At 53.7% G+C, this 16268-nt stretch overlaps 1 protein-coding gene across 2 annotated transcripts; it reads left to right on the forward strand.

The window, feature by feature from the left end:
- The first annotated feature begins 8677 nt into the window (after positions 1–8677).
- On the forward strand, positions 8678–15924 carry LOC309797500 (tubulin alpha-8 chain). 2 transcript variants are annotated; one of them, XM_082646015.1, is made up of 4 exons: positions 8678–8897; positions 10336–10484; positions 12059–12739; positions 15613–15924. In XM_082646015.1, the coding sequence occupies exons 1-4, from the start codon at positions 8870–8872 to the stop codon at positions 15904–15906; spliced, it is 1152 nt and encodes a 383-aa protein (XP_082502141.1). In that variant the 5' UTR covers positions 8678–8869; the 3' UTR covers positions 15907–15924. The 2 variants fall into 2 exon arrangements, with proteins under 2 accessions (XP_082502141.1, XP_082502140.1); XM_082646014.1 differs by having other exon boundaries at positions 8773–8897; positions 12103–12739.
- Positions 15925–16268: the final 344 nt, after the last annotated feature.

Here is a 16268-nt window from a genome sequence, read left to right on the forward strand (position 1 = left end):
GGAGGACAGGTGAGGACTGCCCTCCTCCCGGCCTCTGCTTGTTCTGGAGAGTGCCCAGGGCCCCTGGCTCTGGCCCCAGCTCTGCTGAGTCTAGTCCAGGTCTGTCCAGCACCCTCCCTCCCCAGAGCAGCCTCCTCGTGGCCAGAGGAATTCACTCCTGCCTGAGGCCCCTGGTGCGGGGCCATGGAAGGAGCTGAGCTGGGAGTTCAGAGTTTTGGCTTCTGTCTCTGCAGCTAGCTGTGTGACTTCAAGAAAGTCACTTAACCTCTCTGAAGTGGTTTTTCTCATCTACAAAATGAAGAGGGCTTATGGTTCACATTTTCAAGGCTCCACCTAGCTTTACTATTTTAACCTTTTTATTACAGAGAAGTCCAAACATATACAAAAGAAGAGTGTTATAATGAACCCCTGTATATGCCTCATCCAATTTCAACAGTTATCTACTTATGATGAGTCTTGCTTCATTTACTCCCCTTCCCCTCTCTCCCTGTTATTTTGAAGCAAATCCTAGGCAGCATACTCAAGATTTGATATTTAGTATTTATAATATCTAGCACGTAGCTAGTGCTTTATAATTTTCAAAGTGCTGTTTCTTGCATGTTTTAATTCTGACCTGAGAGCCATAGTGCGTCTTACAGGGGATCCCATGATTCTAATCCAGCTCTCTGAGCAAACTTCAACGGGCATTCAATAGGCCAGTTTCTGAAAATACCTAATAGACCAAAAAATGTGAAGTAAAACCTTATTTTAAATGTGCTAAAGAATTTGAAAGATGTTTAACTGAAAACCTATGGCTGAATATTTTGGAAAGAGAATATATTTTGAAATTTTTGAATTTTATATAGCAGGTTCTATTTGGAATATTTATGTACATGGGCAGCACTGTCTTGATGGGAAAACATTTTTTTTTTTTTTTTTTTTTTTTGGCGGTACGCGGGCCTCTCACTGCTGTGGCCTCTCCCGTTGCGGAGCGCAGGCTCCGGACGCGCAGGCCCAGCGGCCACAGCCCACGGGCCCAGCCACTCCGTGGCATGTGGGATCCTCCTGGACCGGGACACGAACCCGTGTCCCCTGCATCAGCAGGCGGACTCTCAACCACTGCGCCACCAGGGAAGCCCGGGAAAACATTTTTTATTGACCATTTCACACTCACAGAATTGAAATTTATTTATTTATTTATTTATATTTATTTTTGGCTGCGTTGGGTCTTCATTGAATTGCAGTGGCTTTTCTTGTTGTGGAGCACGGGCTCTAGGCGTTCAGGCTTCAGAATTGCAGCACGTGGGCTCAGTAGTTGAGGCATGCAGGCCCTAGAGCGGGCGGGCATCAGTAGTTGCAGCACGTGGGCTCAGTAGTTGTGGCACACGGGCTTAGTTGCTCCACGGCGTGTGGGATCTTCCTGGACCAAGACTCAAACCCGTGTCCCCTGCATTAGCAGGAGGATTCTTAACCACTGCACCACCAGGGAAGTCCCCAGAACCTCTTTTTTAAAACCCCTTGACTCGTTCCTGAAAGGCTAGGCTGACACATCTGCACACCTGGACCCAGAGTCCCACCCGTGCCGAAAGGACTTTCCTTCCTCCAGTGGCTGGGCTTCCCTCCTGAGGGTTGGAGAAGGCTGTCCTTGTTGAGGATGGATGCAGCATTTCTGTAGTTTCTAGGTGAGGATTTTAGAACTAACCTTGTAACAGCATTCCCATCTGCTCCCAGGGTCCCTCTGGTAAGCAGGTCTCCTGGGAACTGAGACTGTGACACCTTTTTTGGTGTCGGTGATTCCAGGCCTCAGAGGACGTGTCTGTGGTTCACGGGGGGAGTTGAGAGCACAGCCTCCTCACTGCACTCCTCCTGGGGGGGCGGGCCCGTGAGTTCAGGTGGGAACTGGCATCAGATGGCAACAAAGAGCCTGTCTTCCTGCAGAAATGGGCAGCTAGAAGGCAGAGTGTCCTGGGGGTGAGGTGGATGCTGCTTCCGAGTCCACAGGCCTCTGCAGACGCCCTGAGCGGGCGGCGTGGCTGAGCCCCACAGGGCCCGGGCTTAGCTTCCGACTCTGAGCACCCCGGGGGCTGTGGTCACTAAGTGCGGGTCCTCAGAGGTCCCTGGGCACATGCTCTGGGTGGCAGCGGAGGCCCCACCCCCAGACACTGTGTCCACAGGGAGTGTCTGGGCTACGGGTCGGGCCCATGCAGAGCCTGGGAGTGATGCTGCGGCTCAGTGACCTCAGTGACCTTGAGAGGAAGAGAGAAAGTTACAGTAATTTTTGAGGAGGAAAGAGCTAGTGAGTACAGGGCTAGTGATGGGGTGGGTGGGAGGATGTGGCTCTTGGGGGCAGAGTAGACCCACTGCTCCCTCCCTTTGGCCACCAAGGGACTGACAGGACCGTCTGTGGCCTTTGTGGCTGACGTCCCCCGTCGGCGTCTCCCTGTTAGAATTTCTCCCAGATGAAGAGACCAGGAGGAGAGTGGGTACCGTGTGCCGCGGATTAACGCTCACTCGCTTTCTCTGGCACCTGACCCCAGTGTCGGCTGAAGCTCAAGGGCCTTTGGCCTCGAAGGGTCTACAGAGTCTAGGAGTCTACGACCAGCCCTGGCCACTCCCGAGGGCCGTCTCTGCCACCCCTGTTGCTGCCCTGCTACAGTGCCTGCAGACTGATGTTAACTTCGGTCGACTCTGTTCCCGCTGTTTCTGGCTTGCTATCTATTCTTTGAGTCCAAATAGGCTCTGACTGAAGGATTTTGAGCAGAGGTAGTGCAATCTTCCGTGAACCACATTGTTCTTACTTTAATTATCCCTCTGGAACGCTGGCTCTACTTTTTACCTGTCATCTCTGACCTAGATCCTGAAGTGTAGGTGATTTATTTTCCTAGCCTGACAGCTAGAAGTAATTGGGTCTAAAAGTATGCTTCCTGAAGGCAACTGTGTGGCCCTTGACCCACAGGTGGTCGGGGTATGTGGCCTGGTCTCAGGTTTTCACTGGCCTAGGCTGTCAGGTCCCTTCCAAGATAATATGCCAATTTCACTGTTTTGTGATAGTTCAAAACTATTTTTAAAGCTACAAAGCCTCCTTCTGCAGAGGATTGCAGTGGGCTGATCAGAGTCCTCTGAGGGCAAATGAAAAGGAAGCAATTACTATTAAAACAGAAATAACATAGGGTTGATCTAAGGAAAGATTTCTTGCAGTGGAGTTATGAGAGGACTGTCAGGTTCTGGAGTGTCTTTTTTCTGCCGTCCTGCAGAACTGGGCACCCTCCCCGGGGAGGATGCTCGTGGGCTGCTCTGATGCTGCTTCTGCTCTGCCTTCACAAGCCTACACTTCGGACAAACTAAGCAGTTGGTGGGACCTGCCCTAAATTCTCCCGCTTCTCGTTCACACTGCTCCAAAATCCAGCTGGAAAACCTGCTGGCACATCTACATTCTCCAGGATGTCTGCAAATATTCCTGCGGGGGGAAACCAAGCTGCAAGCTGTCTTTTCTCCTTTGAGCTCCTGTTGCCTCTCAGGCCCTGGCCACTCCCTTGTTAGATGGACTCTAAGCCTCGGCAGGGTTTTCTTTCCAATCACCCCTGCTGCAGTCAAGCCCCGTACTCGATGCTGGGTATCTGGCCAGGAAATGGGGGCTCCTTGCTCTCCACCGGGGAAGTCAGAAAAGCAAAAGAGCGGCTAGGAGCCGTGCAGTAGAGCAGTGATGGGGAGGCGGGGGCTGAGGGAGGGCGCCCTGGGGCCCCGGCTGGTGCGGGGCCTTCCAGACCTGCTGAAGGAGGGGACGATTAATGAGCGACTTCAAGGGCGAGTGGGAGTTGGCCCAGTCCCTTCTGGTGCCGTCTTGCAGACGACGACAGTAGCTCTGTGCTGCGGGAACCAACAGAGCAGGTCACTTTGGTAGCCACCCAACACTAGGGCTGGGGAGGGGTGTCATGCTTTCCTCGAGGAAGGGCGCTCCTTCACCCCCTGGACTGCTGGGCCGGAGGCGGGACCCCCTTCATCTCACAGGGGCCCAGGAGCAGAAAGCTGGCTTGAGCCCTGCAAGCCCAGAGTCAAAATAGAACTGAGGGAGGAACAGTGTGAGAGAGAAAGCAGGAGCTCTGCCCGGCCAGAGAGGGAATCTGAAACATGAGTTTGGAGCAAACACGTGATGTAAAGGCCCTCTGCTGAGTCAGCTCACCCCCCGGCCCCGGCCTCGGCGCTCACCACCCGGAGAAGCAGTCCTGGTCTTCCAGGGAGGGTGGCCCATTTTCAGAGGCTCCCACCGCGAGCCCTTCTGTCTCTCTCTGCGATGGAGCTCTTTTGGGTTTGGAGGTTTGCCGTCCAAGCTTGCCTCGCTCTCTGCTGTCAGGCTTGTGCTGCCGTAGGTGTGGCCCACCAGAGCCCAGGGGGTTAAGAGTGCAAATGAGGCAGGGGGGTGGCTGGTGTCAAGGAGAGGACTCAGGCTGGGGTCAGAAGACCTGGATCTGGGGCCAGGCTCTGGCCCTGTGAAATTTCCAATCTGCCCCTTTACCTTTCTGAGCCTCAGCTTTTTCACCTGTAAAATAATGGGGTGGGAATCATATTCGGTGATCCGTGAGGCCAGCCCAGCTCTAGAATCCTGAGGGCTCTGAGCTCACATAATGTCCCTGGTCATGGCAGGTGGGTGACCTGTCCTGGGCATGAGGGCCGGCCCCCAGGCCGTCAGCACTGGGGGTGCTTTGCGTTCTCCTGTGTAGAGCCTCCAGGCAGGAAGGGGGGGTGACAACGAGGCAGAGTGGCCAGAGGAGCCGTGGGGTCCTTGTCCCCTCAGAGCAGGTGCACAGACCTTAGCACCATTAGTTAAATGAGGGGGCTCACCTAACTTTTCATTTCACTGGTGATTTCCTCATGTGACTTTACGTAATTAATTAATTTATTTAGGCCGTGCTGCGTGGCTTGTGGGATCTTAGTTCCCCGACCAGGGACTGAACCCTGGCCCCGGCAGTGAGAGCACCCGGGTCCTAACCACTGGACCGCCAGGGAAGTTCCCCCCTCCCATAACTTTAAAGTTCTCATTTGCCCTCACAAACTGGGCTCTTGGTCATTGTTAGTTGAATCAATGACAAAGTGAAAAGGGACAGGAAGAGCCTGGCCCTTCGCGATGGGTCATTAGGGTGAGGGGAGCTGTCACTTAGCTCTTACTCTGTTTCCTTTCTTTAATTTTTCTCATTTTAGTATGAAAACCATCAGACCTTCAGAGAAGTATGGTAGTGTATCGCCACCCATATATCCATCATCTAGATTTAATACTTACTATTTTTCTGCCATGTTTACTTTACCTGCTGTGTTTGTGTTCAGTAGTTGTGGCTCGTGGGCTCTAGAGCGCAGGCTCAGTAGTTGTGGTGCACGAGCTTAGTTGCTCCGCGGCATGTGGGATCTTCCCGGACCAGGGCTCTAACCCATGTCCCCTGCATTGGCAGGCGGATTCTTAACCACTGTGCCACCAGGGAAGTCCCCCCCACGCCATATTTTGATTTGTTCAAACCAGAATTCAGTTAAAATTCACATACTCCATGTGGATGTTATGTGTCTTAAGTTCCTCTTGATGTGGGTCAGTCCCTCCTTCACCTTTGTTTTTCATGAGTTAAAAAGATTGGGTCAATTTCCCTGTAAAATGTCTCACCTTCTGGATTCATGTTTTCTCTCAATGTCCCTTATCCCTTGGACCCCTGTGTTTTCTATAAAGTGGGAGCTACATATAAAGGGTGTAATACGTTAAGGCTGAGGGTTTTTTCTTTTGCAGTACGCAGGCCTCTCACTGCTGTGGCCTCTCCCGTTGCGGAGCACAGGCTCCAAACGCGCAGGCTCAGTGGCCATGGCTCACGGGCCCAGCCGCTCCGCAGCATGTGGGATCCTCCCGGACCTGGGCACGAACCCGTGTCCCCTGCATCGGCAGGCAGACTCTCAACCACTGTGCCACCAGGGAAGCCCAAGGCTGAGTATTTTTGACAAGAAGCCTTCATGGGAGGTGTCTTGTGTGTCCTACTGCATCACATCAGGTTATCTCACTACTGTGGGGTTTATGATCCATCCCAGTGTCAGAGGCTGGTGACCGTTGCAGTTATTTTCCCCTTGTGACACATAAGTAACATAAGTAACAGTGCTTCTTTGGTGCTGTGTGAATATCCAGTTCCCCATCAATCCTTGTCCAAATCAGTTATGTAATCAGAAACTATAACATGCAATATTTCTTAATATATCATTCCTTCTACACTGACCAGCTGGGAGTCTTCTGATTTATAAAAAGAGCTTTCCCTCCTCAACAGGGCTGTTTGGATGGGGACAGAGGAGACTCTTTAGTGGGAGTTTTCTTTCTGAATAACACGAAGGACATGGAGACTTTTACGTGTCCATCCTGTTTCAGTCGACTGCCGCTCTTCCTCTTTTTGACCCTCAGATTGTTACACCTTTGGCCGTGGGAGCCTCTTCTGGTTGGTGTCTGAGACCTTCCGGTGTCTATTCTCTGAGGCCCCCAACGGTGTTGCAGGTCATCCTGTGCATTCCTTGCCCCAGACCTGGAACCTCACCCTCCAGGGAGCCCTGGCTCCTGTGGGTGGAGAATGGCACTGAGAGGCCGCTTCTGGAGGCATCTGTGGACCCATCAGTTGTTACTTCTGAGTCTATCTTATACTTCCGGTTACTCTTGTGAATTTGTGTAACAGGGAAAACTGCTCCTCCTAAGGAGTGTGTGTGTGTGTGTGTGTGTGTGTGTGTGTGTGTGTGTGACTGACTTCATCTGTGGAGACTGGCATATTGACTAGCATGAGGTTAAAGGGGTGTGAAAACCTCCGTATCACCATGTTGGTGGTTTTCAGGACCCTGAGATCCTTTACTCTTCCTCCTCTGACCTTTGATCTTCCTGAAATACCCCTGTATCCTTCCAGAAAGGCCCAGGGGATGCCTGGAGGATGGTTGGGAGGTGGGGTCACAGGACAACATGTGGGACCTGCTCCTTTCAGGTCTCTCCAGGGTCCCCTCAGTTCACACCCCCCCGAGGAAGCCACAGCTGCATGTGAAGGTGTGGTCTGGTTGGTAGCTGCTGGTTATGGGGGGTTCCTGGGGGAAGGACCCTGCTGCCTTAGGCCTGAATTGAGTCCGAAGATAAAGTCCTTTCATTGTGAGAGGAACGTAGCCTGAGGTCTCCGGCTTTCCACGTGTGCCTCTTCCAGGTGGAGAGTGAAGCTCCAGGAATGAAAATGCATAATGATAAGGATACAGATAAGGACAACCACGACAAAAATGATCATGGTAGCTTATGCTTTTCAGATGAAGGGGGTTTACGTAACTCAGCCCAGGCCACACAGCACAGCATGTAACTTGAGAGGCAAGATTTGTGCCCTGGGGTGTGGGCGGCTGTGAGCAAAACCCTTTCCTGGCCACCAGGCTCACAGAAGCACAGAGGCCAGGGCACAGAGACAGGTGTGGAGCAGTGCCACGTTGTACAAGTGTTAGGGCACCGGCTCCTGACACCGCTGGCTTCCCTGCGCCCACACCCAGGGAGCCCCAGGGTCCCAGGAGTCCCATACCCCATGCCCAGCCACGGTCTCTGGAGGCTCTGCTCCCGGCTTGGGTTCCCCGGAGCTGGAAAATGCCAGGTCGGGTCACGGTTAAGAATAGAAGGCCGCACAGCAGGCACATGCTTCCCTGCCCAGCTCCGTCTCGAGCACACAGTCTCCTTGGCGGGGGCCCTGCTTCCCCGGTGGGGTGTTGGGGGTGACGAGTACACCGTCCCAGCAAAACCATAGCACACACTCACTCACATCCACACACACACACTTACACATATATACACACATACACACCACACGAATGTACACAACACAAACACACACGCACACCCCTCCCCATCCTAAGCAGTTAGTACCAGGACCAATCAGGTAACTGTAGCTTCACACCAGAGTACCACGGAGAAAAGGACACTCTAAAGGTCAGCTTTACTTAGCACTTGGCCTGACGTGGGCGAAGGAGCAGGTTATGGTGGCCACAGAGGAACTCTTCAGTCCCTCAGAGTTCAGGAGGCGCCTACTTTGTCCCCTCCCAGCCCTTCCTTGCTGATGTACTGATCCTTTCTTATTCCTACATTTGTAGCCAGAACAGTAATGACACCCATGATACAGACTCCAAAGTACATTCCACCGTGTGCTTCTCTGTTCTGTGATGCGGAGACAGGGAGCGTGTGTGTGTGTGTGTGTGTGTGTGTGTGTGTGTGTGTGTGTGTGTCTGGCGGCGGCTGGGAGACTCAGGCTGCAGCAGGAAGCGGGGGAGCACTGTGCCGGGCATGGCAGTGGATTTGGGGGTGGTTTCTGCTGTTCTCACTGGTTCTTCCTTTGACTGGCTCCATCCGGGCAGGAGTGTCGTGGTTTGGAATTAGCCCAGTTTCCTCTACGCAGCTGCCCTCTTTTTCCTTTTCTTGACACAAAGGATTAACCCTGGAAAGCAATCTCTACAGCAAACCACAAAGCTGCGGTGCTTCTTTGGAACCGAGTCTTGATCCAGATGCTGTGGTGCCCAGACCCCACGTGGCTGGGGCATGGCATGGCAGGAGGCATGGGTGTCCTGCCTGTTGAGTGCCAGGGCTGGACAAGTCCTCAGAGGTGGGGGCCTGGGGGCCTGGGGGTCTGGGGCAGAGGCGTGGCCAGGCTGGGGCTCTGACTGGGCTGCTCTCTCCCCGCAGCGGGAATGCATATCCGTCCACGTGGGCCAAGCAGGGGTCCAGATCGGCAATGCCTGCTGGGAGCTCTTCTGCCTGGAGCACGGCATCCAGGCCGACGGCACCTTGGGCACGCAGGCCAGCAAGGTCCCGGACGACGACTCCTTCACCACCTTCTTCAGCGAGACTGGCAACGGGAAGCACGTGCCCCGGGCCGTCATGGTCGATCTGGAGCCCACCGTGGTGGGTGAGTGTGGGCCGGGGTCCCCGCACAGGGACAGCACCGGACTGCAGAGGCCGTGGTGTCTGGGGAAGCAGATCTGCACGTGGAAGGGGGGGCTCATCCAGAGCCCCCACCACATGACACTTGGCTCCTAGAGTTCTCCGCAGTCTCGGGATCTCAAGTGGGGATCACAGATCTCTGCTCCCCGTTAAAGCTCCAACCTAGTGCTCTCCACTGAAATCTGCTGAGATGGACCGACATTGCCAACATTGTTTATTAAATACTAAGGGTCAAAATACAAATAATTTCAGAGAGTATAAGACACCCTCAAACAGTCAGTTTCCCAAAGTGTATGTTTCCAATCCTACGGTAATTGCAGTCTGTCCCGGCGGCCTGGGATAACCTTGCAGCATCTTGCACACGAGACGATATAGCAGCAGGCACTTTCTCTTACAGCCAGAGGCTGCCGTAGGTTAGAATGAACCTCATCTGCATCTTAGGGAACAGGAATTCTGACGTGTGTTGGGGCAGGATTCTTGCTCTCCCAGCTCCCCCGGCCCCAGTACCCCCTGGATCAGTCCTCGCTCTTCATCAGGATTTTCTCATCTTCAAAGCCTGCTCACCAGCGAAGGTGGACAAGTCCCCCAGGGATGTCTGGGCGCTGCCTGCGGTGCCTGAACACTGTTTCTAGGGCCACAGACCCCAGGCCTTCTATCCCGTGGACACTTGTACAAATACAGAAAGGGCAGATGAGCTTCCCAGGCCTCTGCATAGACGGGTGCTTTCCCTGGGGGAGCAGAGGGACCCTGGAGAAGAGAGGGGCTGCAGGTGGGGCCTGAGGCACCTTGGTCTGCCGTGTGTCCACTGTGCATGGACCTTGGAGGTGAGCAGAGCCCCCGGCCCCGCGGCCTCTCTTGGGCTCCAGCTCTTCTGGAGCCTGGAACATAGCTTTGCTTCAAAGTTGTCCTGAAATATCTCTAATGCCTGACGTGTATTGTTGCCACCAGAGATGGAGGTTAGGGCTGGGACAATTCCGGGGGAGCCTAGAAGCCAGACATATCGTTCTGAATCTTTCTCTGTGTCCCTGGAACATTTGGATGCAAGTGAAATCGGGTTAAATTCTGGGGTAAATTTTGCAGCATGAATGAAAAACAAGAGGGCAGCCTTGTGGGTCCAGGGGGAAGAGGCAATCAACTTTGGGGTTTGGCCAGCTTTGTAAACCCAAGGCTTTTTAAGGTCCAGCCAGTAGAGCAGCTGGCTTCTCATTGCTGCTTGAGTCCCTGGCTTCTGGCTCTGTTAGTTCCTGTGTTACCCTGGAATTCTCTTAGCCTCGCAGGTATATTATAGGGTTGTCTGGTCCCACCTCAGTGGAGTTCAGTAGGTAGAGGTGCCATGTGTATTCTAGAGGGGAGGGAGCCGTCTCTTCTGGGATAGTAAGACTGATGGTCCCCTCTCTTGGTAGATGAGGTTCGGGCAGGAACCTACCGCCAGCTGTTCCATCCAGAGCAGCTGATCACAGGAAAAGAGGATGCGGCTAACAACTACGCGCGGGGCCACTACACGGTGGGAAAGGAGAGCATCGACCTGGTGCTGGACCGCATTCGCAAGCTGGTACGTGTTTACAAGGGCAGGGAGCTGGTGAGCTGGACGCACTAGGATTCACCTCTCTGAACAGGCTGGGTGGAGGCACGTACCCCCTGGCTACAGGATCAACGCGTAAGATTTGGGAATTTCTGCTTACGTTCCGTAAGAGGCATTCACAGGGCTGACGCCCCTTCCTCTGGCTGGACATTCTGGGCTGCACTCCAGGTGATGCCCCGGTAGCACTTACAGATGCTCTACAGTGGTGTCTGGGGAAATTCCAGGTGTGAGAAAGGCGAAGCTCTTTGCTTCCTGGCAGCACAGGTTAACAAAGCATTTAACTTGGAAGAGAAGAGGAAGATCTATTTCAGCACTTACAAACGCCATTACCAATATCAAATATGTTCTGCTTAATCCCCTAAATAATGATACAAAGGAGGTCTTGTCCTTGAACTTTACAGATGGGGAGATTGAGGGTCAGGATGGTTCAATAACTTGGTCTGGGTCCCACAGCTAGAAAGTGGCCAAGTCAGAATGTGAACTGGGTTGGTCTGACTAGAAAGCTCAGGGTGGGTCCCTTGTCTACTTGAGCCCCCTTTCCTAATCTGTACAACGGAAAAGGTTGGGCTTGATCAGGGGTTCTTTACTTGGGAGCTAAGGATGCCGAATTTTCTGCTTAGAGGAGGGCTAGTAGGGTTCATCAGTCTCGGAGCCGTCTGTGATCCCCAAAGTTCAGAACCACGGGACTGAGCACAGTCATAGATCACAGCCAGTGGGGAAGTTCTGTGACCTGTGAACTCTCTTAGTTCTGGTGATGGCTAACTGTCAGGTCCTTGCTTAATTATCACCACAACCTCAGGAGATGAATTTTTTTTTTTTTTTTTTTTTTTGCGGTACGCGGGCCTCTTACTGCTGTGGCCTCTCCTGTTGCGCAGCACAGGCTCCGGACGCGCAGACTCAGCGGCCATGGCTCACGGGCCCAGCCGCTCCATGGCATGTGGGATTCTCCCTGACCAGGGCACGAACCTGTGTCCCCTGCATTGGCAGGCGGACTCTCAACCACTGCGCCACCAGGGAAGCCTGAGATGAATATTTTTTTATTGTCCTCACTTTAACCAAGGAGAGACATGAGTCTGGAGGGTTCAGTTCAGTAACTTGCTTGAGTTTTTACAACTCGGAAGTGGCAAAGTTGATGTTAAATCTCAGGTTCTCTGACCCATTTATCTTCCTGAGCCACCTTCCAAGGTTGGGCTGGGATGTGTAGGTCTGCAGTTCCCGCAAGATCAAATGACTAGGGCTGGGGAAGTGGGCAAGGAGCTGGGGCCCTCATGGGGCAAAGTCATTAACCGCCGTGGTTCTGGAAGCTCATTCCTGGTCCAACCAGGCCACTGGGCTGGAAGCTTCATGGACCCGGAGGTGTGTGCAGGTTTGCTGCCCGTATTTTAGCGCTTCCTCCCAAGACCGCCGAGGCTCCTTTGTGTTTCCATGCTCCTTCAAGGCTGTTTTGATCTCACCCACTTGACAATGTTGAGGGATAGAGTGGGGCAGACAGAGAGGCCCGTGAGGGAGTCCTCAGAGCCTTGTCTCGTGTCCTCCACTCCCAGACAGATGCCTGCTCAGGCCTGCAGGGCTTCCTCATCTTCCACAGCTTCGGGGGCGGCACCGGCTCCGGCTTCACTTCTCTGCTGATGGAACGCCTCTCCCTGGATTACGGCAAAAAGTCCAAGCTGGAGTTCGCCATCTACCCGGCCCCCCAGGTGTCCACGGCTGTGGTGGAGCCCTACAACTCCATCCTGACCACGCACACGACCCTGGAGCACTCGGACTGCGCCTTCATGGTGGACAACGAGGCCATCTATGACATCTGCCGGCGCAACCTGGACATCGAGCGCCCGACGTACACCAACCTCAACCGCCTGATCAGCCAGATCGTGTCCTCCATCACGGCCTCCCTGCGCTTCGACGGCGCCCTCAACGTGGACCTCACCGAGTTCCAGACCAACCTGGTGCCCTACCCCCGCATCCACTTCCCTCTGGTCACCTATGCGCCCATCATCTCAGCCGAGAAGGCCTGCCACGAGCAGCTCTCCGTGGCCGAGATCACCAGCTCCTGCTTCGAGCCCAACAGCCAGATGGTGAAGTGTGACCCCCGTCACGGCAAGTACATGGCCTGCTGCATGCTCTACCGGGGGGACGTGGTGCCCAAGGATGTGAACGTCGCCATTGCCGCCATCAAGACCAAGAGGACCATCCAGTTTGTCGACTGGTGTCCCACAGGCTTCAAGGTGAGAGTTGGTGGCTCGGTGACGACAGACAGAGAGGCAGAGGGAGAGACCAAGGATGGGGAGAAAGAGGTGGACACTCAGGGTCTTGGGCTGATGCACATTCCGTGGGAGCTTTGGGATGAGATGGGAAGAGGGAGGGGCTTAAGCCAAATATAACACTAATCTCATTCATTAATTCGTTCATTCACTTATTTTAGGTCAGGAGAGATCTTGAGAGGATTATTGGAAGAGGGGCGGGTACTAGTGCAGTAGGGAGAAGGGCTCCACCTCTCCTGCCCTAAGATCTGCAGACATCTCATAGGTCAGGCAGAAAGGACTTTTCTCTTACAGGGAGGAGTGAACGGGGCTAGAATGAGCTTGTGTGCAAGTGGGATGAAGAGGACGACTGGGTGGAAGTAGCTCTGATCTGACAGTAGATCAGAGAATGCAGTAACCAGATGATTCAAGTTGCCGGAGGGGTGTAATTCCCTCCTCTAACATAAGATGTGTTCTTCTCTCCCCAGTTTATTTTGAAAAATGATTCGCCCTGTAAGTTTTCGTCAATTTAGAGTAAGGATAAGAAATTTCATGGTTATCATATGGTTGTGATTCACATTATGAAGCCCTGACATTTCCACTAACCGGGAGTGAGCTGGGAGCCTGTTGTAGGTCTGCGGTCTGGGGAACACCAGACTCTGAGGGTTGGTGTGGGTACAGAATAGCCAGGGAAGACCCCCAGCTCCCAGGGCCAGAAGATGTCGAGCATTGGAAGCCACCCCCCTGAGTCGCCCTGGCCGGGCAGGCAGCTGCCCCTGCACTCGTGCCTGCTTGACTGCTTTGTCCTGTGTCCCACGGTCTCATCCGAGTCCACCGTCAAAGCAGCTGCCACCGTTCATGTTAATTAGACCCCTGGCAGGCCTTGAATAATGTAGAGGTTTGCTGAACACCAGAGGTGGTTGTGACAGTTGCTTGAGACAGAGATGAGCACGTCTCAGTTTTCCCTGCTGGGACTTCATGGAAACAAGACACCTCACGCTGGCTTCTCAGCTGAGAGGCTGATGGCGGGGGGCATTTCCCACCCTGCCCTGCTCCCAGCCACGTACAGAACCCTTCCCCTGGGCTGTGTCTGTTTTCGTGTGGCAGTTCTGGTCACTCTTGTGAAAACATTCTGGATCTTCCCCCAAGTAGTTGGTTTTTTTTTCTTTCAAATGGAAACAAACAACAAAACAAGCTAGTAGTAAAATGAATAGGAAAAAAAAAAGAATGAGATATGAGGGTGATGGAGAAATTAACAAAAAGGACAGGCCCCCGTATTCTTGCCCCCTTATTTTAAGCTGAAGCTCTGGGGTTATGAGCAGAGAGATAAGGCAGTGCTAGAACCTTTAGCAGCTTCTCAGGAAAGCACATGCCGTGGGGGTGGATGGTGTTGAACTTCACCCTGTAGCATCCTCCCCAGGGTCAAGAGATGCTACTGCTGAAAAGAGAGCAGAGTTGGCTGGTCTAGTGAATATGTCATGTGGCATTGCCTCCTCCCTTGTCCCTTTGGTCCTTTGTCCCTGTCTCAGCATCACCTCCACCCCCAAGGTGCCACTTTTGTTTAAGAGGAACGATGGATCATTGTGAACTCGTTTAGTGGGGTACCCACCTCGGCTGAACAGGCTGCAGCCTCTCCCACCTCCACCTCTCAGAGCTCATGCATTTTAAAGCTATGAATTTGAGAGATTGGCAGTTAAGACCTGGTGGCCTGGTGGAGAGGCATTTTGGGGCCAGCTCCACGGTTCTCAGTGCCCCATGAGTATTATCACAGTCATCACCTGAGGCCCCTTCCAGGTTCCTAGAGTTCCCGGGGTCGGCTCCAGTTTGGGGTATGTGTGGGGAGAAGGGAGATTTCCAGGATAGTAGCCCCCTTGTCAGGTTGGGCTGGATCAACTTGGAGGACCCTCCATGCTGCCAGAACTTGGGGGATTGGCTCATCCAGCAAGAGTTTTAATTGACTTTCTTTGATTTCCATGCTTTTCTTCCAAGAAACCCCACTCCCCAGAGATAGAGGGCCTGGTAAATGCTGACACCATCCCCAGAACCTTTTGCATCTCTTTATTTATTGCTTGAGAATATCTCCCTGATCTTTTTTTAAAATTGATTAATTAATTAATTAATTTAGTTTTGGCTGTGTTGGGTCTTCGTTGCTGTGTGCGGGCTTTCTCTCGTTGCGGCGAGCGGGGGCTACTGTTCGTTGCGGTGCACCGGCTTCTCACTGCGGTGGCTTCTCTTGTTGCGGAGCATGGGCTCTAGGCGCGCGGGCTTCAGTAGTTGTGGCATGCGGGCTCAGTAGTTGTGGCTTGCGGGCTCTAGAGGGCAGGCTCAGTAGTCGTGGCGCACGGGCTTAGCTGCTCCGTGGCATGGGGGATCTTCTTGGACCAGAGCTCAAACTCGTGTCCCCTGCATTGGCAGGTGGATTCTTAACCACTGTGCCACCAGGGAAGTCCTCTCCCTGATCTTTTAAACAGCCCGTCACCCTTGGCAGAGAAAGTGCCCTAAACCCGTTGACAGCATAACTAAGAGGAACCCGAGATACCATTGGAAGGAGTGAACTTATAATAACCTCCGTCTGCTGGCACTGCACACACGCCCTGCTTGACGCCCTCTTCCCTACCCTCATTTGTCGGCTTGAGTCTCCCACTAGGGTTTCTACCAGCCCTTCCCCTCCCCTTGAGTTACCCGGCCCAGTGCCGCTTGCTTTTGCTTTCTCTCCCACACGCACCTCTCTACCCACCCGCCGTCCCACCTCCTGACCCCCCTTCACGTGCAGGCCTGCTCTCCCACCCACCACGTGACCGAGGCGCCCCAGCTGGCATTATCTGCTGACTGCCGCATCTTCACTCTTTGTTCCCCAGGTGGGCATCAACTACCAGCCCCCCACGGTCGTCCCCGGGGGAGACCTGGCCAAGGTGCAGCGGGCCGTCTGCATGCTGAGCAACACCACGGCCATCGCCGAGGCCTGGGCCCGCCTGGACCACAAGTTCGACCTCATGTACGCCAAGCGCGCCTTCGTGCACTGGTACGTCGGAGAGGGGATGGAAGAAGGAGAATTTTCCGAGGCCCGGGAGGACCTGGCTGCCCTGGAGAAGGATTATGAGGAAGTGGGGACTGATTCTTTTGAAGAAGAAAACGAAGGGGAGGAATTTTAAATACACACGTTCCTCGTGGCTGTGTCTCTTTATTCCTGCCGCCCCTCCACGCACGTTTAAGTTTTCTTAGAGCAGCAGACCCTGGCCTGGGTCCCGACACCAGTACCTGTGGGTGACGGGGCCAGCACGGACGCTGAGCTCTGCCAGACCCTCCCGTGGGGGCGTGCAGCTCCGTGTCAGCAAAGGAAACGGGAGTCACTGTCTCTGGGTTAGGGTGCAGGCCAGTCACACCTGTGCGGAGACCTAAGCGGGATTTAAAATTCTCTGTTAGGCTGGGCTCACCCCAAACACGGCCTGCTGGCTGGGGAGCAGAAAGGTGAGATCTGGGCGCGGGGGAGATTCTGGAAGGGGAGTGCTCTCAG

The sequence above is a fragment of the Mesoplodon mirus genome (assembly GCF_964341445.2).
Source record: "Mesoplodon mirus genome assembly, contig: HAP1_SCAFFOLD_655, whole genome shotgun sequence".
NCBI lineage: Eukaryota > Metazoa > Chordata > Mammalia > Artiodactyla > Ziphiidae > Mesoplodon > Mesoplodon mirus.